The sequence below is a fragment of the Herpailurus yagouaroundi genome, unplaced genomic scaffold (genome assembly GCF_014898765.1).
Source record: "Herpailurus yagouaroundi ecotype Mexico unplaced genomic scaffold, PumYag 210, whole genome shotgun sequence".
NCBI lineage: Eukaryota > Metazoa > Chordata > Mammalia > Carnivora > Felidae > Herpailurus > Herpailurus yagouaroundi.
In genome coordinates, this window is record NW_024412441.1 from 21,125,011 (window position 1) to 21,150,136 (window position 25,126).

General features: G+C 39.5%; 1 protein-coding gene across 2 annotated transcripts in view; it reads right to left on the reverse strand.

The window, feature by feature from the left end:
* Positions 1–25,126, reverse strand: part of RNF149 (ring finger protein 149) — a 30,047-nt gene that overhangs the window by 2,545 nt on the left and 2,376 nt on the right. Inside the window, exons 2-6 of one of the 2 annotated variants that reach the window (XM_040454057.1) lie at positions 15,273–15,523; positions 14,272–14,340; positions 8,321–8,403; positions 6,060–6,156; positions 2,290–2,488 (exon numbers count right to left, since the gene is read on the reverse strand). In XM_040454057.1, coding sequence (XP_040309991.1) covers positions 2,290–2,488; positions 6,060–6,156; positions 8,321–8,403; positions 14,272–14,340; positions 15,273–15,523 — 699 coding nt within the window. The remainder of the gene's footprint in view (positions 1–2,289; positions 2,489–6,059; positions 6,157–8,320; positions 8,404–14,271; positions 14,341–15,272; positions 15,524–25,126) is intronic. The other variant, XM_040454058.1, reaches the window with a different exon arrangement.

Consider the following 25,126-nt stretch of genomic DNA (forward strand, 5'->3'; position numbering starts at 1 on the left):
AAAGACTATGTATTTTTATTTAATAGATGTTGTTACATGGCTACTCAAAAAGGCCAGGGGGCGCCTGGGTGGCTCAGTCGGTTGAGTGTCCGACTTCGGGTCAGGTCATAATCTCGCAGTTCCTGAGTTCAAGCCCCACGTTGGGCTCTGTGCTGACAGCTCAGAGCCTGGAGCCTGCTTCAGATTCTGTGTCTCCCTCTCTCTGCCCCTTCCCCGCTCATGCTCTGTCTCTCAAAAATGAATAAATGTTTAAAAAAAAATTTTTTTTAAAAGGCCATAACAATTTACATTTATAGCACAATGTATGGAAATGCCCATTTCTTGCATCTCAGCCAGCAATAAATGTTAGCTGTCTTTTGAATTTTTTTCTCGTTTGAACACTGGAAAGTGATATCTCACTGCTATTTCAATTTGCATTTTCCTAATTAACTTGCATTTGGATTTGATCTTTTCTTGTTTTTGTTGTATACTTGCACTTGTAGTCTACACTATGCACTATTTCAAATGATAATAATATCCTACTTCTAAGAGGGGAGAGGAGATGCTGACAGACCAATGCACGGCAGATAACAAGAGTGCAGGAAAACGTGGGGGACACTTAGGGTGAGTCTTTATCGGCCTTTAACTATCTCAAGGGTGGTCAAGTACTAGAGAAAGGAAAGTTAGTTTTTTTTCTGGAGACTGAAGGCAATGGCAAAAATGACACTGGCATGCACTTGGGCTCAACCGGACGGGATGGATTCTAAAGGTGGTTCCATCCCAGCAGGCAACCAGGGAGCCGCCTGGGAGAGTGTCCTTTCTGCATTCCAACGCTCGGAAATGGGTTTTTCCTTCTCTTCCACAGTGTGCTCTTCTTCCTTGGCTACTGGTTTAAAACCTAAGTTCTAGTATTTGTTTATTTTTGCTTCATAGCCAAACATAAAACTGATTCAGTTTGAGTTTTACTGATTTGGGAAGATATGTTTCCTCTTCCCGTATGGAAAAATTCAAAATTGGAAGCATCAATTCTTCCCAGTTAAAATAAGTTCGATTATAATAAAAATTTTCACTCGGCAGAGTAGTTTTAATTTTTTAGAAAAATGCAGAATAGTCCAGAAATGTTTTTAAATGAATAAAGGTGAAAGAATTTGCCTTGCCAATATCAAAACATAATAATTATTATTCACTAAAATGATTATAATTCACTAAATAGTGGGACAACTGGTTAAACATTTTGGGGAAAAATAGGTTAAACCTTCCATTAAGCTATGTGGATTAAAAATGTAAATGTAAAATACAAAACCACAAATATTAGCAAAATATGGGTTAATATATTTATAATCCTGAGATAAGAAAGACCTTCCCAAGTTAGTATGCTATCAAAGGCAGAATCATGAACATATGTTGGGACTAGAGAAAAATTAAACATTTCTACTAGTAAAATATACCAACCAGTCAAAGGATAGACAAACTGGGGGAGAAATATATGTCATACATATGACAAAGATCAAAGAACTCTTAGAAGCAACATGAAAAAATTAGTTTCTCCAGAGAAAAATAAGGATGAAACAGGCAACTCCTGAAAGAATAAAAATGACCAACAAATATGAAAAGAAGGTCACCTCATTAGTAATTAAAAAAAAATGCAATTCACTCTGTCTCCTCTCTCAGAATGACAAGAAATAATCAGACATCTAAGTGGTGAGGGTATATGCATAATAAATTCTTTTTTTTTTTACTTTTTAAACAATGTTTATTTATTTATTTTGAGGAAGAGAGATTGAGAACACTCAAGCTCTTGGGGGAGGGAGGGAGGGAGGGAGAGAGAGATTCCCAACAGAGATTCTGCACTGTCAGTGCAGAGACTGATGTGGGGCTGGATCTCTCTCTCTCAAAAATAAACATTAAAACAAAACAAAAAAAGAGTCAGATGCTTAACTGAGCCACCAGGTGCCCCTACACAGTGATTTCTAAGTGTTAAAAATAAAGTCGCCAAAAGGGTGCGGTTTAAAGAAATTACAGTGAATCTAAACTGTAATACTACACAGCCACACAGAATCATGCACCTATTGATACAGAAGAGAGCTGCACACATTAAGAGAAAAACAGGCTACCTAACAGCACATAAATGATATGTGATTAAACACAGAAAAACATCTGGAAAGCTATTTATCAAAATGTTAAAATGGTATTTCCAGGTGTGGGATCACAGTTTCTATTTTTCCTTTATGTTTTTCTGCATTTTATGTATTTTTTCATTTTGTTCCCTAACTGCTAGCAACATTGTTTTATAACCTGGAAGGCACTTACCTAGTAAGGCTGTGTCTTCACCTGCATCTTCTTTAAAGCCGGCGTCACACTGCAGTGCAGACTCACTAGTGGAAGAGGACGGCAAATTGTTCCCCTCGCTTCTGTCCTCCTCTTGTACAGTAATACTCAAATTTGCAGCCAAAACACTCCCAGGGGTAGATTCTGGAGCGGGCATCTCCTGCACATCCTCCACCTCTCCCTTGAGAGAAGAAAAGAAAATACCTTGTCTGGGTAACACATTCAAAGCTTATCTATCATCTCCTAATGATTAGGCATAATCCATATGGAATATTTTTATACACAGAATCAGGCAAGAACATTAATGTCTTCTTTATTTAGCAACATCAGAAAATTAATTACTTCTCAATAAGCAGCTAAGACCTAAACGGTACTTATTTTAAAAACCATTTCCCACCTTGACGTAAGCAATGCCACCTTTAAATTCTTTATTGACAGTAAGTGAAGCTTTGTCATAGATGCATTTTCCCTGCTTCCTGGACAGAGGGTGTGAATCAGCCTGGCTGTGGCCATGAGCTCGGATTACTGCCTCTAACTGTCGTACTATCTTACCGCAGGCACCAGGGTTTGGGGGAAGAACACAGTATCTGAAAACAGAGGGCTTCAGACTGCATTTAGTTCACTTAAAAACAATCAGTTGTGGCTCCCTGAGGACAGTGTCTATTGGCCCTCAGTCTACCTTCAACTCTCCCGTGCGCTGCTTTAAAGAACAGGACCATGAAAGTGACAGCCCGGTCTTACATGGAGGCTAATCCAGATACCTTTCTGATTAATACCAGAGTCAGGCCATGTTGTGAGAGAGGAAACCACTAGGTCACCTGGTAAATGAGCGGTGGCTTTTGGGTTTACTGTGAGCCTGGGCTTTACATGAGAACATGGTGTTTGTTGCACCTCCCTCACTGGGCTCTCGGGGTCAAGGGCACGGCTGGCACGCTGCTCCCACTGCCACTCCACAGGGTTCTAGAACCGCCCTCCTGAACAACACAGCACACAGACTCCTCCTCACTGGTAACTGAGACTCCCGACACAGCAAACCACGAATCCTACTGAGTTGCTAGAAAGTCCAAACTCCCACCCAGCCCACCCTTATCTGTTTTCCCAGATAGTTACTGAAGTGCCTGACAAACTGGACTACCTGCCAGTTTCAAAGCCCACACGGTCATACCCCTATCTGCAATATAGTGATCGGTCAGACAAACTCTTTAACACCAGGCTCAGACTCCCCTCTTAAAATACCAACTTCTTATCTCCCCACTCCACCTGGTGGAGTAAATTCCTCCTTCCTCCATGCTCCTCAGCACTTCAAACATACATCCTCTGCTGCACTGTGCACGGGTGTGTCCCCTGGCCCCCAAAGTCCAGAAAGTGAAATCCCCAAGAGCCCACAGGCAGAAGGGCTGCGTCTCACTTGTCTTTGTCTCCCCAAGTTCGATCTAGCACCTGAAAGAGTGCTCCTTTGATACATGCTTGCTGAATGAATGAAAACAAGAGTGACAAATGGCCCATCCAGGAGGTTACAACTGCAAATGAAAGGACCACCTCCCAAGTCCATGTGAAGGACTGACAGCAGCTCTCTTACCAGTCATTACCATATGAGAGTGTCATACCTACGAAACTCAATGCAGGACGGGCCACAGGGTTTAAAGAAAACGGCACATTCATCCAAAAAGTAAAAACTAAGGGCAAGACAAGTTAATCTCTTACTATAGGTTTCTGTTCTTCTTTTTAAAAAAAATTTTTTTTTTCAACGTTTATTTATTTTTGGGACAGAGAGAGACAGAGCATGAACGGGCGAGGGGCAGAGAGAGAGGGAGACACAGAATCGGAAACAGGCTCCAGGCTCTGAGCCATCAGCCCAGAGCCCGACGCGGGGCTCGAACTCACGGACCGTGAGATCGTGACCTGGTTGAAGTCGGACGCTTAACCGACTGCGCCACCCAGGCGCCCGAGGTTTCTGTTCTTCAAAAAAAAAATTACTTTCTGAGGACATACTCAAGCTTTCTGAAATTAACATTTTAACAAATATACATACGTAGATATATTTCCCAAAACAAAACTCACAACGATTAAAGTCTCAGTGCTAAGTTTAGCGAAATATCTTTATAAAAACTTTTAGGGGGCACCTGAGTGGCTCACCCGGTTGAGCATCTGACTCGATTTTGGCTCGGGTCATGATCTCATAGTTTGCGAGGATGAGCCCCGTGTCGGGCTCTGCACTGACAGTATGGGGCCAGACAGGAAGGAAAAGAGGAAAAAGGAAACCTTTGCCAAGAAAAACATCTGTCAAGCTCCCTATATTGTATTGGTTAAAATCCTAGGAAAGTGCACTCTCTTGTCTGAGCTACAGGCTCAGTTCACTAAGTTTCAAGTTCACTAAGAAAGCATGTTATGCCCTGGTAAGTAGAGCCATCATTATTAAAAACTATAAACTATAGAAATTCTCGAGGAAAGACAAAATTTCTAGACATTAAAGTGGGTGAAGTTTTCTTTCAATAAGACAGGTCTTGAATGCTGACCAATCCCCCCCCCCCGCCCCCCCCCCCCGCCCGCTCTTTCTGTGTACCTATGGTGAGGGCATTCTGGGACTCACACTGAAAAATATAATTCACATAAAATTACAGTAGTAATTAAGGCAGCAGGCTCTCAACTATCTTTCTAAGGCGCACTAAGCTAGAAGATGACAGGGTACCTCAAGGACTATTATGGCTGTAAGGTGCATGAAAAACCTCCTTGTGGTCTCTAGCTCTACCATAAACACTATAAAGTTTTCTAAAACAAAAATGTTTAGCAATACAAGAAGTTTATTTGATACTTAAATGACTTCTTCCAGAGATCAGTATTTCAAAATTATTTACTGTTTAACAATCAAGAATATTTTAAGACATACATTATACGAAGACTCCAAAAATAATTAAAAATACAGCAATCTAGAGAAATCTGTTTTTTTTCCCCCTATGTCTCCCCTTTTGGGTGGGACTACTGGTTAAAAGCTATATTATACCCAAGAATTAAGCAAGCTGGTGTCTGAAAGCTGATTCCCCAGTAACTAGCTGTGTGACCTAAGCAAGCTACTTGGCTTCTCTAAGCTCAAGTTCCTAATTAGAGAAATAGTACTTACCTCTTAGAGCAGCCTTGAGGACTGCATGTAATAATGTACATAAGGCCCTCAGCACATGGCTGGCTACGATGAAGCACCCCCTTTCACTCTGCCCTCATGTCTCTGTTTTCTGAGGAAGGTCCTATGACCACCTGAGTACCACAAACTGACAGAGCAAATTCCACACGGGACCAATTTCCCCAGCAGGATTTGGTTTCGAAAGCCAGGAATCTGAGGCCTTGTGTCAAGGAGTGTTGGCTTCAGTTTCCTCATATGTAACATGTGTGCCTTGAGCCAGAAAATGTAGGAGGCTCCTTTCATTTCAAACTTTATAATTCTTGTTTATATGACACTGATGAGCATATATATATATTCTGCAGGGCAGCATACCAAAGCTCACTGCTCTAAGCAATTACAAACTCTCTGGGGGGAAGCATCTGGCCGTATTAGTCTATAACCGCAAAGGTAGCAGTTCATTAATTTTTTGGGATGTCTTAAAAATGCATTTTTAATCACGAGGAAAATTTCTTCAGAGAACCACAAACATGTTAGAAGGAGCACTTAATCCGTTCCTCTTGCCTCTGGTCAGTAATGAAATCGCATCACTCAGGAAGAACCGGGGCAGAGATTGAATATAAACAAAAATGTAACAAACCCAATATCCCAGGGCTTTGATGACATCAAGTTTACACATTGGACACGTGCGGTGATCCAAAAGCCATGGGTCAATGCATATTCTATGAAAAATATGCCTAAAAAAATTAAGTATGTGTTAATGTTTTAAAATAAATGTTTATATCTTATTAAGGAAACAACACATTCTACTAACTCACCTTCTCAGAACAAGTTAAACAACTTCAAATCAACATTCTCGTCTATTCACTTATTCTATGTCATTATCTATTCTATTTCCCATGTTAAACAGAATCTGGAACTTACAGGGAAATTTTCCCTTCACTCCACAAAAACAGCACGGTTTATTTTTGCTTCATGCTAGGCTATATTTTTATGTGCCCCTGTAACTTACTTAAAAGCCTTTTGGGAATAAATGTGGCATAAGTAAACCAACAGCAAAAAGCTTATCCTGAACTCAGAGTATCTTATAGAAGTTCATGAAATGAATCAAACGGAAATACAGCAAAATATAAACAGATCGTCTTAGATTGTAGGCTTAAAAGAAAGCACTTAATTTCTGTCTTAACCGTGTTTTTGTATACTCCATGTTTTTCTAAAATGATCACTTTCAGAATCAAAAAGAGAAAAAAAGAAAAACTGCCTACTTATTTTCTTTTACTGATTTGTCTTAGTTGGCTCCCTTTGCCTCCTACCTGGTGAATCTGCCTTCTATACATGGTGAAGATACAGAGTCAGGAGAATGGGTACAGTACCCATGGCTCCAGTGACCACTGTGTGACGTGATGCTGGCAGTCTGAACCAGCTGTTCAACCTCTCTGTATCTACACCCCAGGCTGTTCTCAGCAGCTGACATGCAGTGTGCTTACAACCGTGCTGGGCACAGAAAATACTGAGCAACTGTTATCACTATTAATGCTGTTGTTTGAAGACCTCTTCTTCATACAGAAGTCTGACAGCGCAGATAAAGATAAAAGAACTTAATTACAGAATACAGTCTAGCCCAGCTTGTCTTCTGTCCTTTCCATCCTCAAATTGAAACTGAAGCTGACTGACCCAATGGAATGATTTTTACAGAAACACAAAGGAAACATGTTGGCTTTATTGCGAAATCTGTTAAATAAAGCATGGGAGAAAATGGGGAGAAACAAGTAAAAACCCCAGATCAGGAGGCCAGGAAATGTGCACATGCAACATGTCTGCTTGTGAGGGTCAAGTATGAAACCCAGCTCAGCTATCAGGACAGATCTGGTGTCACAAAGGAAGTGAGCCTCAGGCCGCTCACTTGTGCTGTATCCCAAGCATTATTTTTAAGTCAGAAAGACCGGCCCTAAAGCATCCTATGGTAAAAATCCTTTCTGATTTTAATAACTTTCTACAGGACATACTGACCCAATACATTAAGTGCCCACCACACCAATCTCATATAAAACCCTGCAAACTGAAGTTAGCAGTTAGCAATCTTTATTCTGGAAACTTTTGTTATTCTGATATTTATTTGTTTTCTCTACAGAATCATTGAGAACTTAATCTACTATAGAGTACTTATATATAAATACTGAAGTACTTTGTAAACACAAAGCAAACCATAATTACATATTAACTTCTGACCTATTTCTCCAATAGGTGAGAAGTATAACTAAAACTGATCAGACTCTAAAGTATATTGTCATTTTGTACATCTTTCTGGTAACAGCCATTCCTCTAAATGGTTATCAATAAAGTATCCCATTATTTAATTAAAAAAAAAAAAAAAAAAGGAAAGCTTGACTTCCCATTGCTAAAGCAAAGCCCCTAGTATACCTAAAGCAAGAAATATTTATTTGGCAGAACCTACCTAAAGCCCTACACCCCAGCGTGCAAATAACAGCAGACCACTGCCCTCCGTGATCGACTCTCTGCTAACTATTCCTGGCCGCCCCCCTTGGGGTCCTTCACCAGTCATGCTTCAGTCTCCTTACTCCGACACAGCATATCTTGCATGGCTAAATGTGGGATGGGATTCCCAGGTTCCTAATGAAGCCCTGCTTTAGACTAGAAGCCAATCAAAGATACATAATGGGTCTTCTTAGGACCTGAAGCGTCCTAAGCAATTTGAAGGCAATATAATCCAAATCCAGGAGCCTCGAAGGCTCCAGCTTCCTTCCTAAAAGATGAGACGATCACAAGATCATCACATGATAGCAAGATCCTTACATCATAAAAAAACACGTTAACACTTTTGTCGGAAACCTGAAACATAGTGGGTAGTTTGCAGCGTCTCAGGAAGTAACAAGGACGTACTTGCATGGCAGAATTCTGATAACATCCTTCACTTTAAAATTCTCAATACACACTGCACAGTTTTCTGCATCAACGTCGACTCCCTGTAAAGAGGAAAGAAAAGAGTTCACTGCGTCCTTGCTACACGGTCTATGCTTAGTAAAACTCACCACGTCCTGGCTAAAACAATGACCAATTCTATACTACAGGGGTGCAGCCGGAAACTAAACACAATCTTTTCCCCACCGTCCAGAGATTTTTTTACAGAAGCTGCCTGAAAAGGAAAAAATGTCATTGTCTACCTAATCAGACACCAACAGTTTTTAGCTACTAGGGGAGTGTTCATGTGTCTTTAACGTTCACGTTTTAAGGGTTATGGAAATAAATGCACATGCTTGCTTTACAATGGTAAGTTATTTTTCAAATGTAAAACTTATAAAGAGGATTAAAATCCAGTAAGATACTCATTTCTAGAATCATTAACAAAAATTCACTAGAATTTGCTAAAGAACATGGTTTCAACTTGTAAATGAGAAACACAAATGGCTAAATATCTGAAAATGTTCACCTCACTAATGATAAAAGAATCACAGATTAAAGTCAATTACTGTTTTTTTTTCTTTTTAATTTTTTTTGTGTTTATTTATTTTTGAGAGAGAGAGAGGCAGAGTGTGAGCAGGGGAGGGACAGAGAGAGAGAGGGAGACACAGAATCTGAAGTAGGTTCCAGGCTCTGAGCTGTCAGCACAGAGCCTGACATGGGGCTTGAACTCATGAACCATTAGATCATGACCTGAACCAAAGTCAGATGCTTAATTGACTGAGCCACCCAAGCACCCCTCAATTACTGTTCTTCATCCATCAAATTAACAAAGGCAAAAAGAAATAAAATGTGCTGGAGAGGAAAAGTCTTGTGACAAAATTTCCACTTCTAAGAATCTATGAATCACAGACCTTTTTGGTGGTATCAGCTTTCCCCCCGTTTCCCAGGGTACCCCCCATATTAAACCACCTGGCCTCAACTAATCAACCAAAGCAGGCATGGCCAGAGTGGTCATCTGACCACTTCAAATCAACAGGCCAATGAGACTCTCTTTGGTTCCGGGATAGATTCAGAAATTACAACCAGTGTCTGCATGTAGCTGCAACTTTAGCAAGTGGATTGTATGGGAACATGGCTACCCTGTCCTTATGTAATTATTTAAAAATACACTGAGCCATGTGTATCACTTGCTAGCAAGCAAGCAGTAAAAACTGATTATTATTATCAAAGATTATATGAAAATTTCTTAACATTTAAAATGGTATGGTACCACTAAAGTAAATATTATCACTTGTTTTATCATATGCCATGCAAAAGTAATGAAATAATTTATTTTAAGTTTATTTATTTATTTTATGAGAGAGAAGACAACATGTGCACAAGGAAAGGGCAGAGAAAAGAGGGAGAAAGAATCCCGAGCAGGCTTCATGCTGTCAGTGTAGAGCCCAATGTGGGGCTCAATCTTACGAACATTGGGATCATGACCTGAGCCAAAATCAAGAGTCAGACGCTTAGCCAACTGACTGGGCTAGCCAGGTGCCCCATGATGAAATAATTTTTAAAGCCCCTAATGGTTTGCCAACTTACACATTACTGTGAATGCACCCATAAGAAAACTAGAAAACAAACCTGTCTCTAGAACTGGACATGATGTAGATTTAAGAAAACACACTTTTCAGTACAAGTTCAATCAGAATCATCAGAAAATCTATGTATGTGGTGCCTGGCTGGCTCAGTCGAAAAAGCATGCGACTCTTCGGCCTCAGGGTGGTGAGTCTGAGCCCCATTTGGGGTGTACAGATTAAAGAAATAAAACTTAACAAAAAACAAAAAGAAAAAAAGAAAGTAAGAAAGAAAGAAAACCCATTTATGTACCTCACAGGCCATTTAGGGATCCTTTTTTTTTTTTTTTTTAAAGTTTGTTTATTTTTGAGAGAGACAGAGACAGAATGCGAGTGGGTTAGGGGCAGAGAGAGAGGGAGACACAAAATCCAAAGCAGGCTCCAGGCTTCGAGCTGTCAGCACAGAGCCTGACATGGGGCTTGAACTCACAAGCTATGAGATCATGACCTGAGCCCAAGTCAGACGCTCAACCGACTGAGCCACCCAGGTGCCCCTAGGGATCCTTTTTTAACCATTATTTTGACAACTTAAAAAAAAAAATTTTTTTTAACATTTATTCATTTTTGAGAGACAGAGCATAAGCAGGGAAGGGGCAGAGAGAGGGGGAGACACAATCTGAAGCAGGCTCCAGGCAATGAGCTGTCAGCACAGAGCTTGATACGGGGCTCAAACCCATGAACGGTGAGATCATGACCTGAGCCTAAGTCAGACGCTCAACTGACTGAGCCACCCAGGCGCCCCTATTTTGACAACTTTCAAAAACAGTGGAATCATATTTTCAAAAATGTTCTATTTAAAATATGCTCTGTATTAGGAAGAGGATATCAATTGACTTATGTTCTCAAAGATTCAATTCAGTATATTATACATATAAGCCTCTGTTTTCTCATATTTTATAGACTGAGACTTCCTGCTATGGAGTAAAAGACATTTTCTCAGGGGAACATAAAACTACATGCTACTCAAGTAACAGGCCACATCTAATGCATGTACAGTTTGTCACAGGCTTTCACTGGAGACTCTCTCCCCAAGGACCCTCAGTGATCTGTACATCAGGTGCTAAACCTAAGCTGTGACATGAGAAACTTCTATTATTTATTTTTTACTTTTTCTGTTCAGTACACATTTACATGGGAAGAAACCAGTACCCTGCACAAACTATTAAAATTCAACTGTTAGTTCTGTTTAAGGCATGAAGGAAAGAATGGCAGCCAACGATGTAATTCCACGAGTATCTCCATATTAATATTCTAAATAACCCATTAATATCAGAAGCCAAAGTTAAAAAAAAATCAAAGGCCTATATTTAATGAGTATTATGTTTTCCTCGCCCTCCTTCCCTTCCCCCTCCCCCTCCCCCTCCTTCTTCTAAAGATTTTAGGGGCGCCTGGGTGGCGCAGTCGGTTAAGCGTCCGACTTCAGCCAGGTCACGATCTCGCGGTCCGTGAGTTCGAGCCCCGCGTCGGGCTCTGGGCTGATGGCTCAGAGCCTGGAGCCTGTTTCCGATTCTGTGTCTCCCTCTCTCTCTGCCCCTCGCCCGTTCATGCTCTGTCTCTCTCTGTCCCAAAAATAAATAAACGTTGAAAAAAAAAAATTAAAAAAAAAAAAAAAGATTTTATTTTTAAGTAATCTCTACATCCAGGGTGGGGCTTGACTCTACAACCGTAAGATCAAAAGTCTCATGCTGCACTGACTAAGGCAGCCAGGAGCCTCTAATGAGTTATTTGTTTTAAACCTTTAAGTTGGTCAGAAGAGATACATACAATAAGTATGGTTATTTTTGAAGGGGGAAGAGAGAGTGGAATAAGTGAAGTCTCAACAATTTGGTGAGATGTAAGAAAAAAAAAAAAAGGGCGGGGGGAGCACTTGGGTGGCTCAGAGCGTCTGACCTCAGCTCAGGTCATGGTCTGTGAGTTTGAGCCCAGCATAGGGCCCTGTGCTTATAGCTCGGAGTCTGGAGCCTGCTTAGGACTCTGTGTCTCCCTCTTTCTCTGCCCCTCCCCCACTCACGCTCTGTTTATCTCTGAAAAATGAATAAACCTTTAAAAACAAAAACATGGCACAAAAACACTCAGATCAATGGAACACAACAGAGAACCCAGAAATGGACCCACAAACGTATGGCCAACTAATCTTTGACAAAGCAGGCAAAACTATCCAATGGAATAAAGACAGTCTCTTCAGCAAGTGATGCTGGGAAAACTGGACAGTGACATGCAGAACAATGAACCTGGACCACTTTCTTACACCATACACAAAAATAAACTCAAAATGGATGAAAGACCTCCATGTAAGACAGGAAGCCATCAAAATCCTTGAGGAGAAAGCAGGCAAAAACCTCTTTGATCTTGGCCACAGCAACTTCTTACTTAACACGTCTCCAAAGGCAAGGGAAACAACTGCAAAAATGAACTACAGGGACCTCATCAAAATAAAAAGCTTCTGCACAGCAAAGGAAACAATCAGCAAAACTAAAAGGCAACTGACAGAATGGGACAAGATATTTGCAAACGACATATCAGATAAAGGGTTCGTATCCAAAATCTATAAAGAACTTATCAAACTCAACACCCAAAAAACAAATAATCCAGTGAAGAAATGGGCAAAAGACATGAATAGACACTTCTCCAAAGAAGACATCCAGATGGCCAACCAACACATGAAAAAATGCTCCACATCACTCATCATCAGGGAAATACAAATCAAAACCACAATTGGATGCCACCTCCCACCTGTCGGAACGGCTAACATTAACAACCCAGGCAACAACAGATGTTGGCGAGGATGCGGAGAAAGAGGATCTCTTTTGCACGGATGGTGGGAATGCAAACTGGTGCAGCCAGTCTGGAAAACAGTATGGAGGATCCTCAAAAAATTAAAAATAGAACTAGCCTACGACCCAGCAATTGCACTACTAGGTATTTATCCAAGGGATACAGGGATGCTGTTTCGAAGGGGGCACTTGCACCCCAATGTTTATAGCAGTACTATCAACAATAGCCAAAGTATGGAAAGAGCCCAAATGTCCATTGATGGATGAATGGATAAAGAAGTGGTATCTATATACAATGAAGCATTACTCGGCAGTCAAAAAGAATGAAATCTTGCCATTTGCAACCAAGTGGATGGAACTGGAGGGTATTATGCTAAGTGAAATTAGTCAGAGAAGACAAATATCGTATGACTTCACTCATATGAGGACTTTAAGACACAGAACAGATGAACACAAGGGAAGGGAAGCAAAAATAATATAAAAACAGGGAGGGGGACAAGACATGAGACTCTTAAATATGGAGAAGAAACAGAGGGTTACTAGAGCAGTTGTGGGAGGGGGGATGGGCTAAATGGGTAAGGGGCATTAAGGAATCTATTCCTGAAATCACTGTTGCACTATATGCTAACTAATTTGGATGTAAATTAAAAAAATAAAATTTAAAAAAATGATAAAAACAAAAACAAAGACAAAAACAAAAAACAACAGAACCAACCACGTCAACCAACAAGTCAACATGGTTATCCACACTTTACAGCACAGAAGACAGACAAATAAAAAAGTGAATACTACTTCATTAGCAACTGTTTTCCTTTTAAAGAATCAATCCTCTAGAATCTGAGGTTCTAGATTAGGATCTGTCCTATTCCAAAAATGCTTTAAAACTCTGGTATGATTTTGACCTTTTCAGTCTCATGTTGGCCATGTCAAAATGTTTTCTTTTTTTAAAAAGCAGTTTTAAGTACATCTGTTCTCCCCCTCTCCACAAATCCCAGTATTTTTTCCCTGCAATTAAGGGAATCAGAGAGAATGGATACACAGCCTCAGATTTAACAGAAATGAATTTAAACTATCAAAGGTCTATAGTCTAACGGAACTTGAAGTTCTTTAGGTTCCTTAGAGTCATCTGTGACTGACCAACAGGAAGAACTTTCTTAGCAAATGAACATACCGGTCCTATCCAGTATGGTAGCAACCAGCCAATGGGGCCATTTGAGTATTTGGAATGTAGTTAGTGTGACTCAGGAATTGAATTGTAAGTTCAATTTCATTCTTTTAAATTATAATAGTTATCTATGACTAAAGGCTACCCTATCTGATGGCACAGGTCTGGAAGGCTCTTCACATGTGCAAAGGAGTATTTCTGCCAACCCTTCTCCAAAATGAAACATGTATGCAACTTAGTTCTAACTCAAACCAGCCAAAACTCCACATGGTCAAGGTGAGTTTAACAGAATGGGAAGTTTTACTTAGACATATAAACAGATACATACTTTAAAAGAAGCAAACAAAAAAAACCTCATGAAAATATTACCTTTTCTCCATGCTTTACAGTATGAAGTGGAAGTTGGCCAATAATTTTCTTAGCTTCTTTTCTATGACTCTTAGGTAGGAAAAATATCATCATTAAAAATTTTAAGTCACTATTTTCAAAAATTTACATAAGCTTATAGAAAAAGCTTCACTTAAAAAACAAAGTTGAATGACTACAATGAAAATAACAAAAACTAATATTTACATCCTAATGTATAAAATAGCCATATATAACTTAAAGAGATGTTTGATCAAGAATACTGATTTTCAACTCCATGTCTGGGGAAGAAACCAATTCTCACGTTTAAATGTTGGCAAGAGAGGAGTAAGCTGAGGATGGGGGCCCCACATATTCATCAATATATTAACGTCTGTCCCTAAAATGAAGGCGGCTTCCTATGCAGCAGGTGCCAGATGACCCAGACACAACTACCAGATGCCAGACGACTACCAAAGCCAGACAGGGTGGCTTTTCAAGACAACAGGATAAGCATGAAATTCAAAGTCCTGTCTTTGGAAGCCTCTGGCTCTTCTTTTACTGCCCTCCTCTTTGTTGTGACAGAGACACTGTCTCTCTGCAGAAAAACTGCCTTGAAAGTTGCCCCACAATGGAAGCCGGGAAGGCCTTCCCACTCTGCTCCTGGCCTTCAGGCCCAGTGTTCTTTTATTTTAAACACAGAACCAGGTCCACTCTACCTCAGGCCTATTTATTACCCCTTTATGTCTGAAAAAGGCAAAGAGGGTATCTGCAGGAGCAAAATATGCAAAAAGTGACCCCATTTAAAGGTATTTAATATCCTACAGAACAGAAAATTTAATATATTCTAATTAAAAAGTTATTTTCAAAAAGTTGTGTAGTAATTAAACAGTATGAGTGAAAATGAAATTAAGAATACGGTCCAAAAAAAAAAACCTCAAATATAACTTAAAGACAATATATATGAGAAATATTTATGAGCTATCTTTTAAAAAGTAAAGTTAAAAAGAATTATCCATAATTACCTGACTTCCAAACTGTGAGCCAGTGTATAGGAAACGCTGTATATAGTAAAATATCAGCCAGGCTAAAGAGATAATCATCATGGTGATAAAGGCAATGGCCACAAATACCACAGACTGACCACTGATGAACTCCTGCACATGACGGGTGCCAACTCCTATGGTCATTTTGACTGCAATGCCTTTCTGCACCAGATCCATAATTTCTCTTCCTTTTGGGTAGCTAACCATAATGACCACTATATTTCCTGTTCCTGGAGGAAAGAACAAAAAAAGTCAATATGAAGAACACAAAATAAGACACAGAAAAAGGTTAAGAGAAATAGAAGAATACTACAGTCTGTCCACATATAACCATCCCAAAACTTCCAAAAATGTTTAATTTTCAAGGAAAACTGGTCCCAAAAGAGAAAACAGACTGATTATATTAGAAGTAAAATGAGTCTTAAGGCACCTGGGTGGCTCAGTCAGTTAAGCGTCCAACTCTAGATCTTGGCTTAGGTCATGATCTCACGAGTTCATGAGACTGAGCCCCAGTCAGGCTCTGTGCTAACAGCATGGGGCCTGCTTAGAGTTCTCTTTCTCACCTCCCCCGCTCATGCTCACAGGCACACTCTCTATCAAAATAAATAAACTTGAAAAAAAATAAAGAAGTAGAGTAAGTCTCTAAAAACTACCCCCAAAAGTTAAGAGCGCCATTCAATTTCACAGATGAATTCTACCACCAAACCTTTAAGTAAAACCAATAGTACTAAAATTGTTCCACAGATTAAAAAAATTAAAAAGGAAGTTTAGAAATTATTTCTAGAGAATAAAACCAAACATGGGAGTGAAACCAAAAGAACCATACAGACTAATTTCACTTATGAACATTAATATATGATGCCCAAAGCATGCCTATTAAACACAAGGAGGCATCTGAGAATTTCTACTATAATCACTATTATTTAACATTGGTCCGAAGACATGAGCAGACATAATACAATAATAATAATAATAATAATAATAATAATAATAATAATAATGATAACAGGAAAGAATGGGTAAAGATGGGTGAATTCCATCTACAGATTAATATAATAACCATAAAATATCAGTAGTATTCTTTATTTTTTTTTAATGTTTATTGTTGACAGAGAGAGAGAGTGTGTGTGTATGTACATGAACACGGGAGGCAGAGAGAGAGAGAGAGAGAGAGAGAGAGAGAGAGAGAGAGAGAGGCAGGCGGGGCGGGGGGGGGGGAATGAATTCCAAGCAGGCTCTGTGATACCAGCGCAGAACTCGATGTGGGGTTCAAACTCACAAACTATCATGACCTGAGCTGAATTGGACGCTTAACTGACTGAGCCACCCAGATACCCCTTGAGGCCCCCTCAAGATTTAAGTATTCTTAAATCCTTAAGTGCTGTTTCTGAAGTTCATTAGGGGAAAACAATCAAGAATGATCGGGCAAAAATATTTTTTTTGACTGGGAAAACTTTTTAAACAATAAAACCCAGACTAAACCTTTATAATAAAAGTAATTAAAACAGTATAGTAGCAGCACAGGAAACAACCAGAATAACAGGGCAGAATCAAAAGTCCAGAAATTAGACTCTAATATATAAAAAAAACCCTCAGTATATGATAAAAATATTATTTTAAATCACTGGGGTAAAATGGATTACTTTTTAAAAAACAGTACAGGGAAAATTGGGTATTATCTGAGAGAAAAAAAGCTACATCCCTTTCTCACAACTTATGGCAAAATAAGTCCCAACTAAATCAAAGATTTAAATATATAAAAAAGAGGAAATATAAACATGAAAATTTTCCATGTGGCTAGAAAAGAGCAAAATCAAGGAATCAAGATCAAAAGAGCAAATGGTCATCAAGGGGAAAAAAGGCATATAACACAACAAAGACTGAAAACAGTTTCCTGGAAGAGAAAGAGCAACAGAAAAACAAAGGAAATGAAGTCAGTTTGCAGAAAAGATGAATACCTTTTTTTTACATAGCAGCTTCGGCGAGAACAGAATTCACACGCCACAAAATTCACCTCTTTAAAGTGCACAATTCAGTGGTTTTGAGTGTATTCACCAAAATTGTGCAACCATCACCCTAAATAGAAAACCTGAATGCCTCTGTGGTCACTCCCCAACAAATGGGTTTTAAACACATTAAGTCAGGGTACAGATGAAAACATTAAACAGATCTTCAACTTATGATGGGTTTACATCCTCAAAACCTATCATAGGTTGAAAATATCCTAAGCAGAAAATGCATTTAATATTCCTTATTGAACATCACACTCAACCAAGCCTACCTTACAAGAGCCTAAGGTTGGGCAAAATCCTCTAACATTAAGCCTGTAACAAAGTGCTATCTGATGTCATTTATTGAGTACAGTACCAAAACTGAACAGAAGGGTGATCTGCGTGCAGAATGGTTGTATAGGTTGTCGACCTTCGTGATTGTGTGGTGTAGGAGGAGCTGGGGCTGCTGCCACTGCCCAGCATCACAAGAAAGTACTGTAGGGCACATCGCCAGCCCCGGAAAAAATCCAAATTCAAAATTTGAAGTATGGTTTCCACTCAATGTGTATTGCTTTCGTGCCATCATAAAGTCAAAAAATCGTAAATCAAACCATGGTAAGTTGGGGACCATCTGCGTCTATATGATTGGCAAAGATCAAAAAGTTTTGATCCTCTATATTGTCAAGAGTGAGCACAAATCTGCACGCCTGAACACTGCAGGGGGGAACTTATTTGTATATGTATACAGGAACTATCTATAAAGATATTTGTTGTCAAATTTGTTTTCTCTAAGTTTATGGTATCACAATCTAAACGTCCATCAATAGGAAGAGAGTTATATAAATCCTATATAAATACATATAGGATATGTGTGCAGACTGAGGCGGCAACTGTTAGCACTGATAGGACTCAACACGACAAAAGGGGAAAAAAGCAAAATGTCAAACTATGTGGACGAAAGATCTAGATGTCGTATCAATTTAGACTGCCTCTGGAATGTGACCCAGAGTCTAGGGACCCTGACTATGTCTGTAGGGAAAGAGCTGGACACAGTAAAAATTCTGTATCATGTGCTCATATTACCTATTCAAAACTAATTTTAAAAATACACATAAAGAATGTTCTCTGGCATCGCTTCGAAACTGATTTATAACGCAATTCTTTTGCAGAGAAACTGAATCTGTACCAAATCCACTGTGGCCCCCCCGCTGCCATCAGGATTTAGTTACTGAAACACCAGAAGGGCACCCTTCTAAGGTGGCTTCGGCCTGGAGGCCGATCCTCTGACCCAGGCCTCAAAGTGTCACTTAACAAGAACTGTACTGGTCTCCACACTCATACAGTCTGCCGTGTCATCACTGGGGAGACACGCTAAGGGGGAAGGCACTTCCTGCCTTCAGGAAAGCAAACATCTAAAGCTGAGAAAGACAACTACAGAAACAATTATTATGATAGTAATACCACTTGTAATTACACGGCACCTTATAAGCGGAAAGCCTTTTTCATAAACCCCCTTTGGTGGAAAATTTCAAGTATGGACTCAAGTAGAAAGAACAGTTTAATGAACCCTACGTACCTATTTCAGTTAAAAAGTTTTATACAGAAAACAAAACTGTTTCTATGCTATGGTTACAGCCACATAAAACTTCTGGTACAGACATAATGCTCTTTGTGTTAACTGGGGAAAATAACTTTGGAGCACTTTCATATTTATATCTCACATGCAGCAGAAAGAGGTCAAATTACCATTTTACAGATGAGGGTTCTGAAATCTTGAGAGTTGCTCAATGTCATACACCGCCTGGAAAAGCCAATCCTTGGGTCTGAAGACCCAGCTCCCACATAGTAAGTCTGCCCTACCCTCTCCTCATGGGGGACCCAGCCTTCAGAGCCTCACAGGCTGGGTTCAAATCTCACTGTTATCCACTGTCTAGGTCTGGAGAATCTACCCTGAGAGTATTTATTCAGCTATAAAATGAGAATGAGAATTTTTCTATTTTTGACTGTTGCTTATTTAATATGAAAGTAGAATACAAAGAGCTACAGAAATGAAGTGATAATTTTGTCTGAGGTGGGACAGAACTCTTTCCCTGGGAGGACACTTGAACTACATCTTGAAGGACAGGCAAGGTTTACCAAGACAATGAAGGGGGGATTTCTAGGCTGTGAAATCACCATAAAAACCTATTTGGGATGGTGACTGGTCGTATTTGGTTAATGATAAAAATATAGTGGTCTCCCCCTTATTCATGAGGGATATATCCCAAGACCCCCAGTGGATGTCTGAAACCACAGATAGCACCAAATTCTATATATATACTATCCTTTTTTCCTACACATACCTAAGGTAAAATTTAATTTATAAATGAGGCACAGTAAGACATGAACAACTAATAATAAAGTACAACAATTATAACATACTGCCAAAAAAGTTATATGAATGTGGTCTCTCTTAAAATATTTTATACTGTACTCACCCTTCTTGTGATGAAGTAAAACGTCCACATGATAAGATGAAGGGAGGTGAGTGACGTGGACATGATGACCTAACATTAGGCTACTACTAACCTTCTGAGCATAGGTCAGGAGAATCATCTACTTTCAGATCAAGGTTGACTGTGGGTAACTGAAACCATGGAAGCTGAGACCATGGATAAGGGTCGGGGGGGCAACTACTGCATATGTAAAGGTTATCCTGTTGATCTCCTATCCCCAGTGCCTCACATAGAACCTGGCACATAGAAAGTGTTTAATAAATATTTGTTGAATAAATGAATGAATGAATGAGAGGTGGAAGATGAATTGAGATTAGAGAGGTTCTTGAACACCAAAATTTTTTTTTTAAGTTTATTTATTTTGAGAGAGAGGGCACATGCATGAGCAGGGAAGGGACAGAGAGAGAAGGAGAGAGAGAATCTTAAGCAGGCTCTGCACTGTTAGCACAGAGCCTGACACGGGACTTGAACTCATGAATTGTGAGATCATGACCTGAGCCGAAATCAAGAGCTGGACGCCCAACCCACTGAGCCACCCAGGCACCAAGGACACCAAAATTTTCAAAGGGAGGGGCTATTAACACACAACAATTATCAGGATAACCTGAACTGAAAACACTTGTAATATCTACTTGAAAATTTTTACCTAGGAAACTAAAACAGTTTACTGGGTTAAAAGAAATCATTAAAAAAAAAAGTGTCTAGGATGACAGCTAAACCATTTGCTATGCTAATTATAGCAGCAAGATTGCTTCTGGGAACCACTTTAAATTAATAAAACTCAGAATGAAGATTCATTCTATCCCATGATTTACTTTTCTGGGACATTTTTTGGGGATGAACTGGAAGCAGGGCAGCTCAGTGAAAATGCATGACCCCAAGGGCTGCCAGGCACAGGCACCTTATTCGGCCCTGCCCTTACCTCCTGATGCACTGCCTCCTCCCTAGGCCAATCCTAGAGAGCCTTAGTGGCACAAAAGAGCAAGTCATAGCTTATTTCTAAACTGAACACCTCTGTTTCTTCACAGGATGCACAGACGCTCAAAGACTTGGGACCGGGGAGAGAAAGCTCTCAAGATTTTTCTTCCCTAGACCTTAACACTGCTACCAATCATGCTTATGTAAAAAAATGTCACCTGGTGCAATCCCCCTCCTTCCCCAAAGAATCTATACCTCTCACCATTACAGGGAAACTCCTTGAAGGCAGTTTTATTTTTGTCTTACTTAGCACAAGGTCTGTGTACAGAGAACATGATCATAAACCTGTCAAATAGTAAATACCAAACACAGTACTCTTTAGCAAGCCAAACTATCCATAATATAAAACTCTTCTGTGCCAAAAATAAAATTGCATGTTTCCGTTTCCTTTCAAATTTCTATGTTCCTCTTACCACTTGGTCAAAAACAAAAAATCCTATCTTGGGAAATAGTGGGTTCAGGGGTGCCTGAGTGGCTCAGTCAGTTAAGCATCTGACTCTCGATTACAGCTCAGGTCATGTTCTCAAGGTTCATGAGTTCCAGCCCCACAGTGAACTCTGTGCTGTCAGTGCAGACAGTGCGGAGCCTGTTTGGGATTCTCTCTCTTCCTACCTCTCTGCCTCTCCCGGCTTGTGCTTGCTCTCTCTCTCAAAATAAATAAATAAACCTTAAAAAAAAATAGTGGGTTCAAAATTCTAGAGTTTACATGTGAGTCTAGTGTACCATTTTGCCTCCCAAAGGAAATTATATAGAGGTGGGAACTACTGAAATATTTAAAGTGGTGGATTAGATTTCTGTTCTAGAAAACTGATTCAGGCAGCAAGAAACACATTTTAGAGTTCCAGCAAAAGAAACCCAGGACGTTTCAGGTCCTTTTTTTTTTTTTTTTTTTTTTTTTTTTTTTTTTGCCAATAACTTCCATACTCTCTCCACCTTCTGCCCCCAACCTAGGAAACTCCTGGTCACATCTCTGATTCAGCACAAGCTCAACTCAAGGCTGCTCAGAACCACCTACCCCTTTGTGGCTGCAATGCATCAGTGCCTCCTAGACACAGCTTTTTATACACCCACCACAATTTCTTTATAGGTTTCTCTCTCTCACTAGACGAGTACTACCTGTTCTTATTTATTAGTTTTTGTAGCCCAGCATCACACAGTGATGACCTATAGAAGAGTTTCTGTATGCAAATATTGGCTTTCCTTCTATATAGTTGAAATGCCCCAATAAGGAGAATACTATGGACTGCTTTGCAGGAGGAACAGGACACCAAATATGAATGCAAATGTTTCTGAAATTTGAAGTTATTACACAAAACAGAAATGTTTTTATGGTTGGCTAGGAAGTGTTGGCAGGACACAAAAACAAATGTTGATTCTTTCCTTGGAATTTAAAATTACATTTTGGATAATTCGACTTGCTCAAAAATATTTCGTATTTGTTGAATATACTATCCACCTCTTTGCAGCGTTCCTAAATGCATTACTTTATCTCAGGAAATCAGCATTTTACAATTCTATTCCTGCCACCAACAATGTCCTATAGTCCAACCCCACCTACCACACACACCCAGAGACACCCTTCTCCATCAACGTGTCCTTCAAAATTCAATCTTTCTGGGAACTGTCTCAGCTAATCCCACCTTCTATGTGCCTGTGAGGTGCCATTTCTGTCTTCCTACAGCACCAAAATACATTAATTCAAATCCAAATTTTTGGATCATTTGAGTATAGCATTAAACATCATCAAAAATTTATTATTTATAAAAAACTATTTACCATATTCTGCAAATGCAAAATGCACATCTTCCTTGACGCTAGGGGCTTCTACATCTTTGTCATCTCCCTCCATCCCAACTCTGGCCCCTTCCTCAAACATAGCTCGAAGCCTTGACAGTACTTGGCACTCAGTAAACACCTGTTAACAGAATGTGAACTGTATGCAGAATGAATGAATGAATCTATTTTTAAAAGGTCAAGATTTCAGCTAAAGGGTCATCCTATTTATTACTTAAAAGATTATTTAAGTAATCTCTACACTCAACATGGGGCTCAAACTCACTACCCCAAGATCAAGAGTCACATGCTCTACCGACTGAGCCAGTCAGGCATCCCCAAGATCATCCCATTTATTAACTGACAATAACTACACTAAGGCCAATACTCTATAAAAGCTTTTGTTTTAATGATTTGACCTGTACCAATTTTTACTCACCTTAGTCAAAATGACTTCTAGTTACCCTTGCAATACCTGCTTTACATGTCCTTTCTTTGTTTCCTAAGCATATAATTCCATCAAGGTCCAAACCATATTATCTAGAAAGCTGTTTATCGCTCTTACCATGCCCCAAAGTCCTCAAAGGTAGTCATGTGTCTTATGCATTTCTATCCCTGAGCAAGCACAATAGTTGGCCCAAAGTGGCTGCTCATTATCCTGTCTGCTAAAGTAAAGGAAATTAAGATTAATTAACAGGGGATTAATTAAACAGTCCTTATAGTTGTTCTGATAGAATATTATCTTGATGATTTTTTTTTTTTTTAGAACCAAAGTAAAAAACTGATTTGAGCACAAAATATCTTATACTGGATTTAGTAGAGTCAAGCAACAGGTTTAAAAAAAACAAACAAAAACTGGTGAAATTCTCCTTGAGATTTGGGAAAAGACTATCACGATTTAATTTTACAAGCAGGCACCTCTACCTATTCTGTAGGACAACAGTGCTACACAGGAACACCCAAACCATTGAAATCCGCGGTTTTTACTGTCTCTAGCCACATCCTGACAAAATGCAAGAAACCTAAACTTGAGCTGCATTCAAGGTTCTGTGTGACATTTCAAATTCAAGTATGTCAAAGCCACTTTGTCTTCTGAGTTAATTCCATTCTTTCCATTCTTTTTTTCTCTTTTTTTTCTTTTTTTTCCATTCTTTCCATTCTTAATGCTACTCCATTCTCAAAAAGTCATGATACATTTGTACCCTTGTCCCCAGTTGGGCCAAGTTGTATGAAGGTCATTCCTTTCCATTCCTTTGGTCACCACTATAATATTGGCCCTTATACAGATGACCCTTTGAACAACACAGGTTTGAACTGTGTAGATCAACTTATGCAAGGAATGTTTCCAATAAATACAGTACAGTACTGTAAATGTATTTTCCCTTAGGATTTTAATAACATTTTCCTCCTTCTAGCTTACTGCATTGTAAGAATCCGGTATACGATGCATATAACATCCAAAACATATGTTAATTGACTGTTTATGTTATTGATAAAGTGTCCAGTCAACAGGAGGCTATTGCTGGTTAAGTTCTGGGGAAGTCAAAAGTTATACACAGATTTTCAACTGTATGGGAGGTTGGCACCTTTAAGCCTTGTGTTGTTCAAGAGTCAACTGTATTGCTACTTAGACTAGCCCAAAAGTCTGACAAGAGTCTCTGAAGATTTTCCTGTCTAATGCCCTGGTCACAATGCTACCAAATTAATCTCCCTTTAAGTCAGTGGCTCAAATGTTGGATGATTCCGTCATCATTTCTCCCCTCAGACATTTGGTATCATCTGGAGACATTTTCAGTTGTCACAACAGGACACTACTACTGGAATCTAGTAGGTAGAGGCCAGAAACTCTGAACATCCCATAATGCACAGGAAACCCTCTCCCACAACAAAAAATGATCTGGCTATATATACAGATCACCCTGTTACCTTGGGCCAGTTTCCTCATCTGTGAAAAGGGGTTAAAGTACCTATCTCAAAAAGCTGTCAGGAGGATTAAGTGAGCCACACTGTATGAAGAGCACTGAGCACAGTACCCACACACTGGGTACTTTCACACATTTAAAAAAAATTGCTAAAGCTGTTACTTTTGTCTTTTTTCTCAAACAATTACTGTCACAGAAAAGGGACTGAATGGACACTGATAATGGGAATAGAAACAAGAAAAGGATTTCAAATAAACATAGATGAGGTGTTTTTCTGGGCCTGGACAAACTTTGTGCCACTAGTATAAGCAAGCAAGGCGGCTGAACCATTTTTAAAGCAAGTGCTATTAGCCTGGAAAAATGTTAATGTCATTATCAAAAAATGCAGTAAACAAATTTAGAAAATTGTAGCTGATGAGCCTGCCACTGAAGAGAAAAAGTCCTGGGGTACCTGGGTGGCTCATTTGGTTGCGTGTCTGATGCTTGGTTTTGGCTCAGGGCATGATCTCACAGTTTGTGGGTTCAAGTCCCATGTCAGGCTCTGTGCTGACAGTGTGAAGCCCACTTGGGAGTCTCTGGCCCTCCCCTGCTTTCTCTCAAAAATAACTAAACATGAAAGGAAGGAAGGAAGGAAGGAAGGAAGGAAGGAAGGAAGGAAGGAAGGAAGGAAGGAA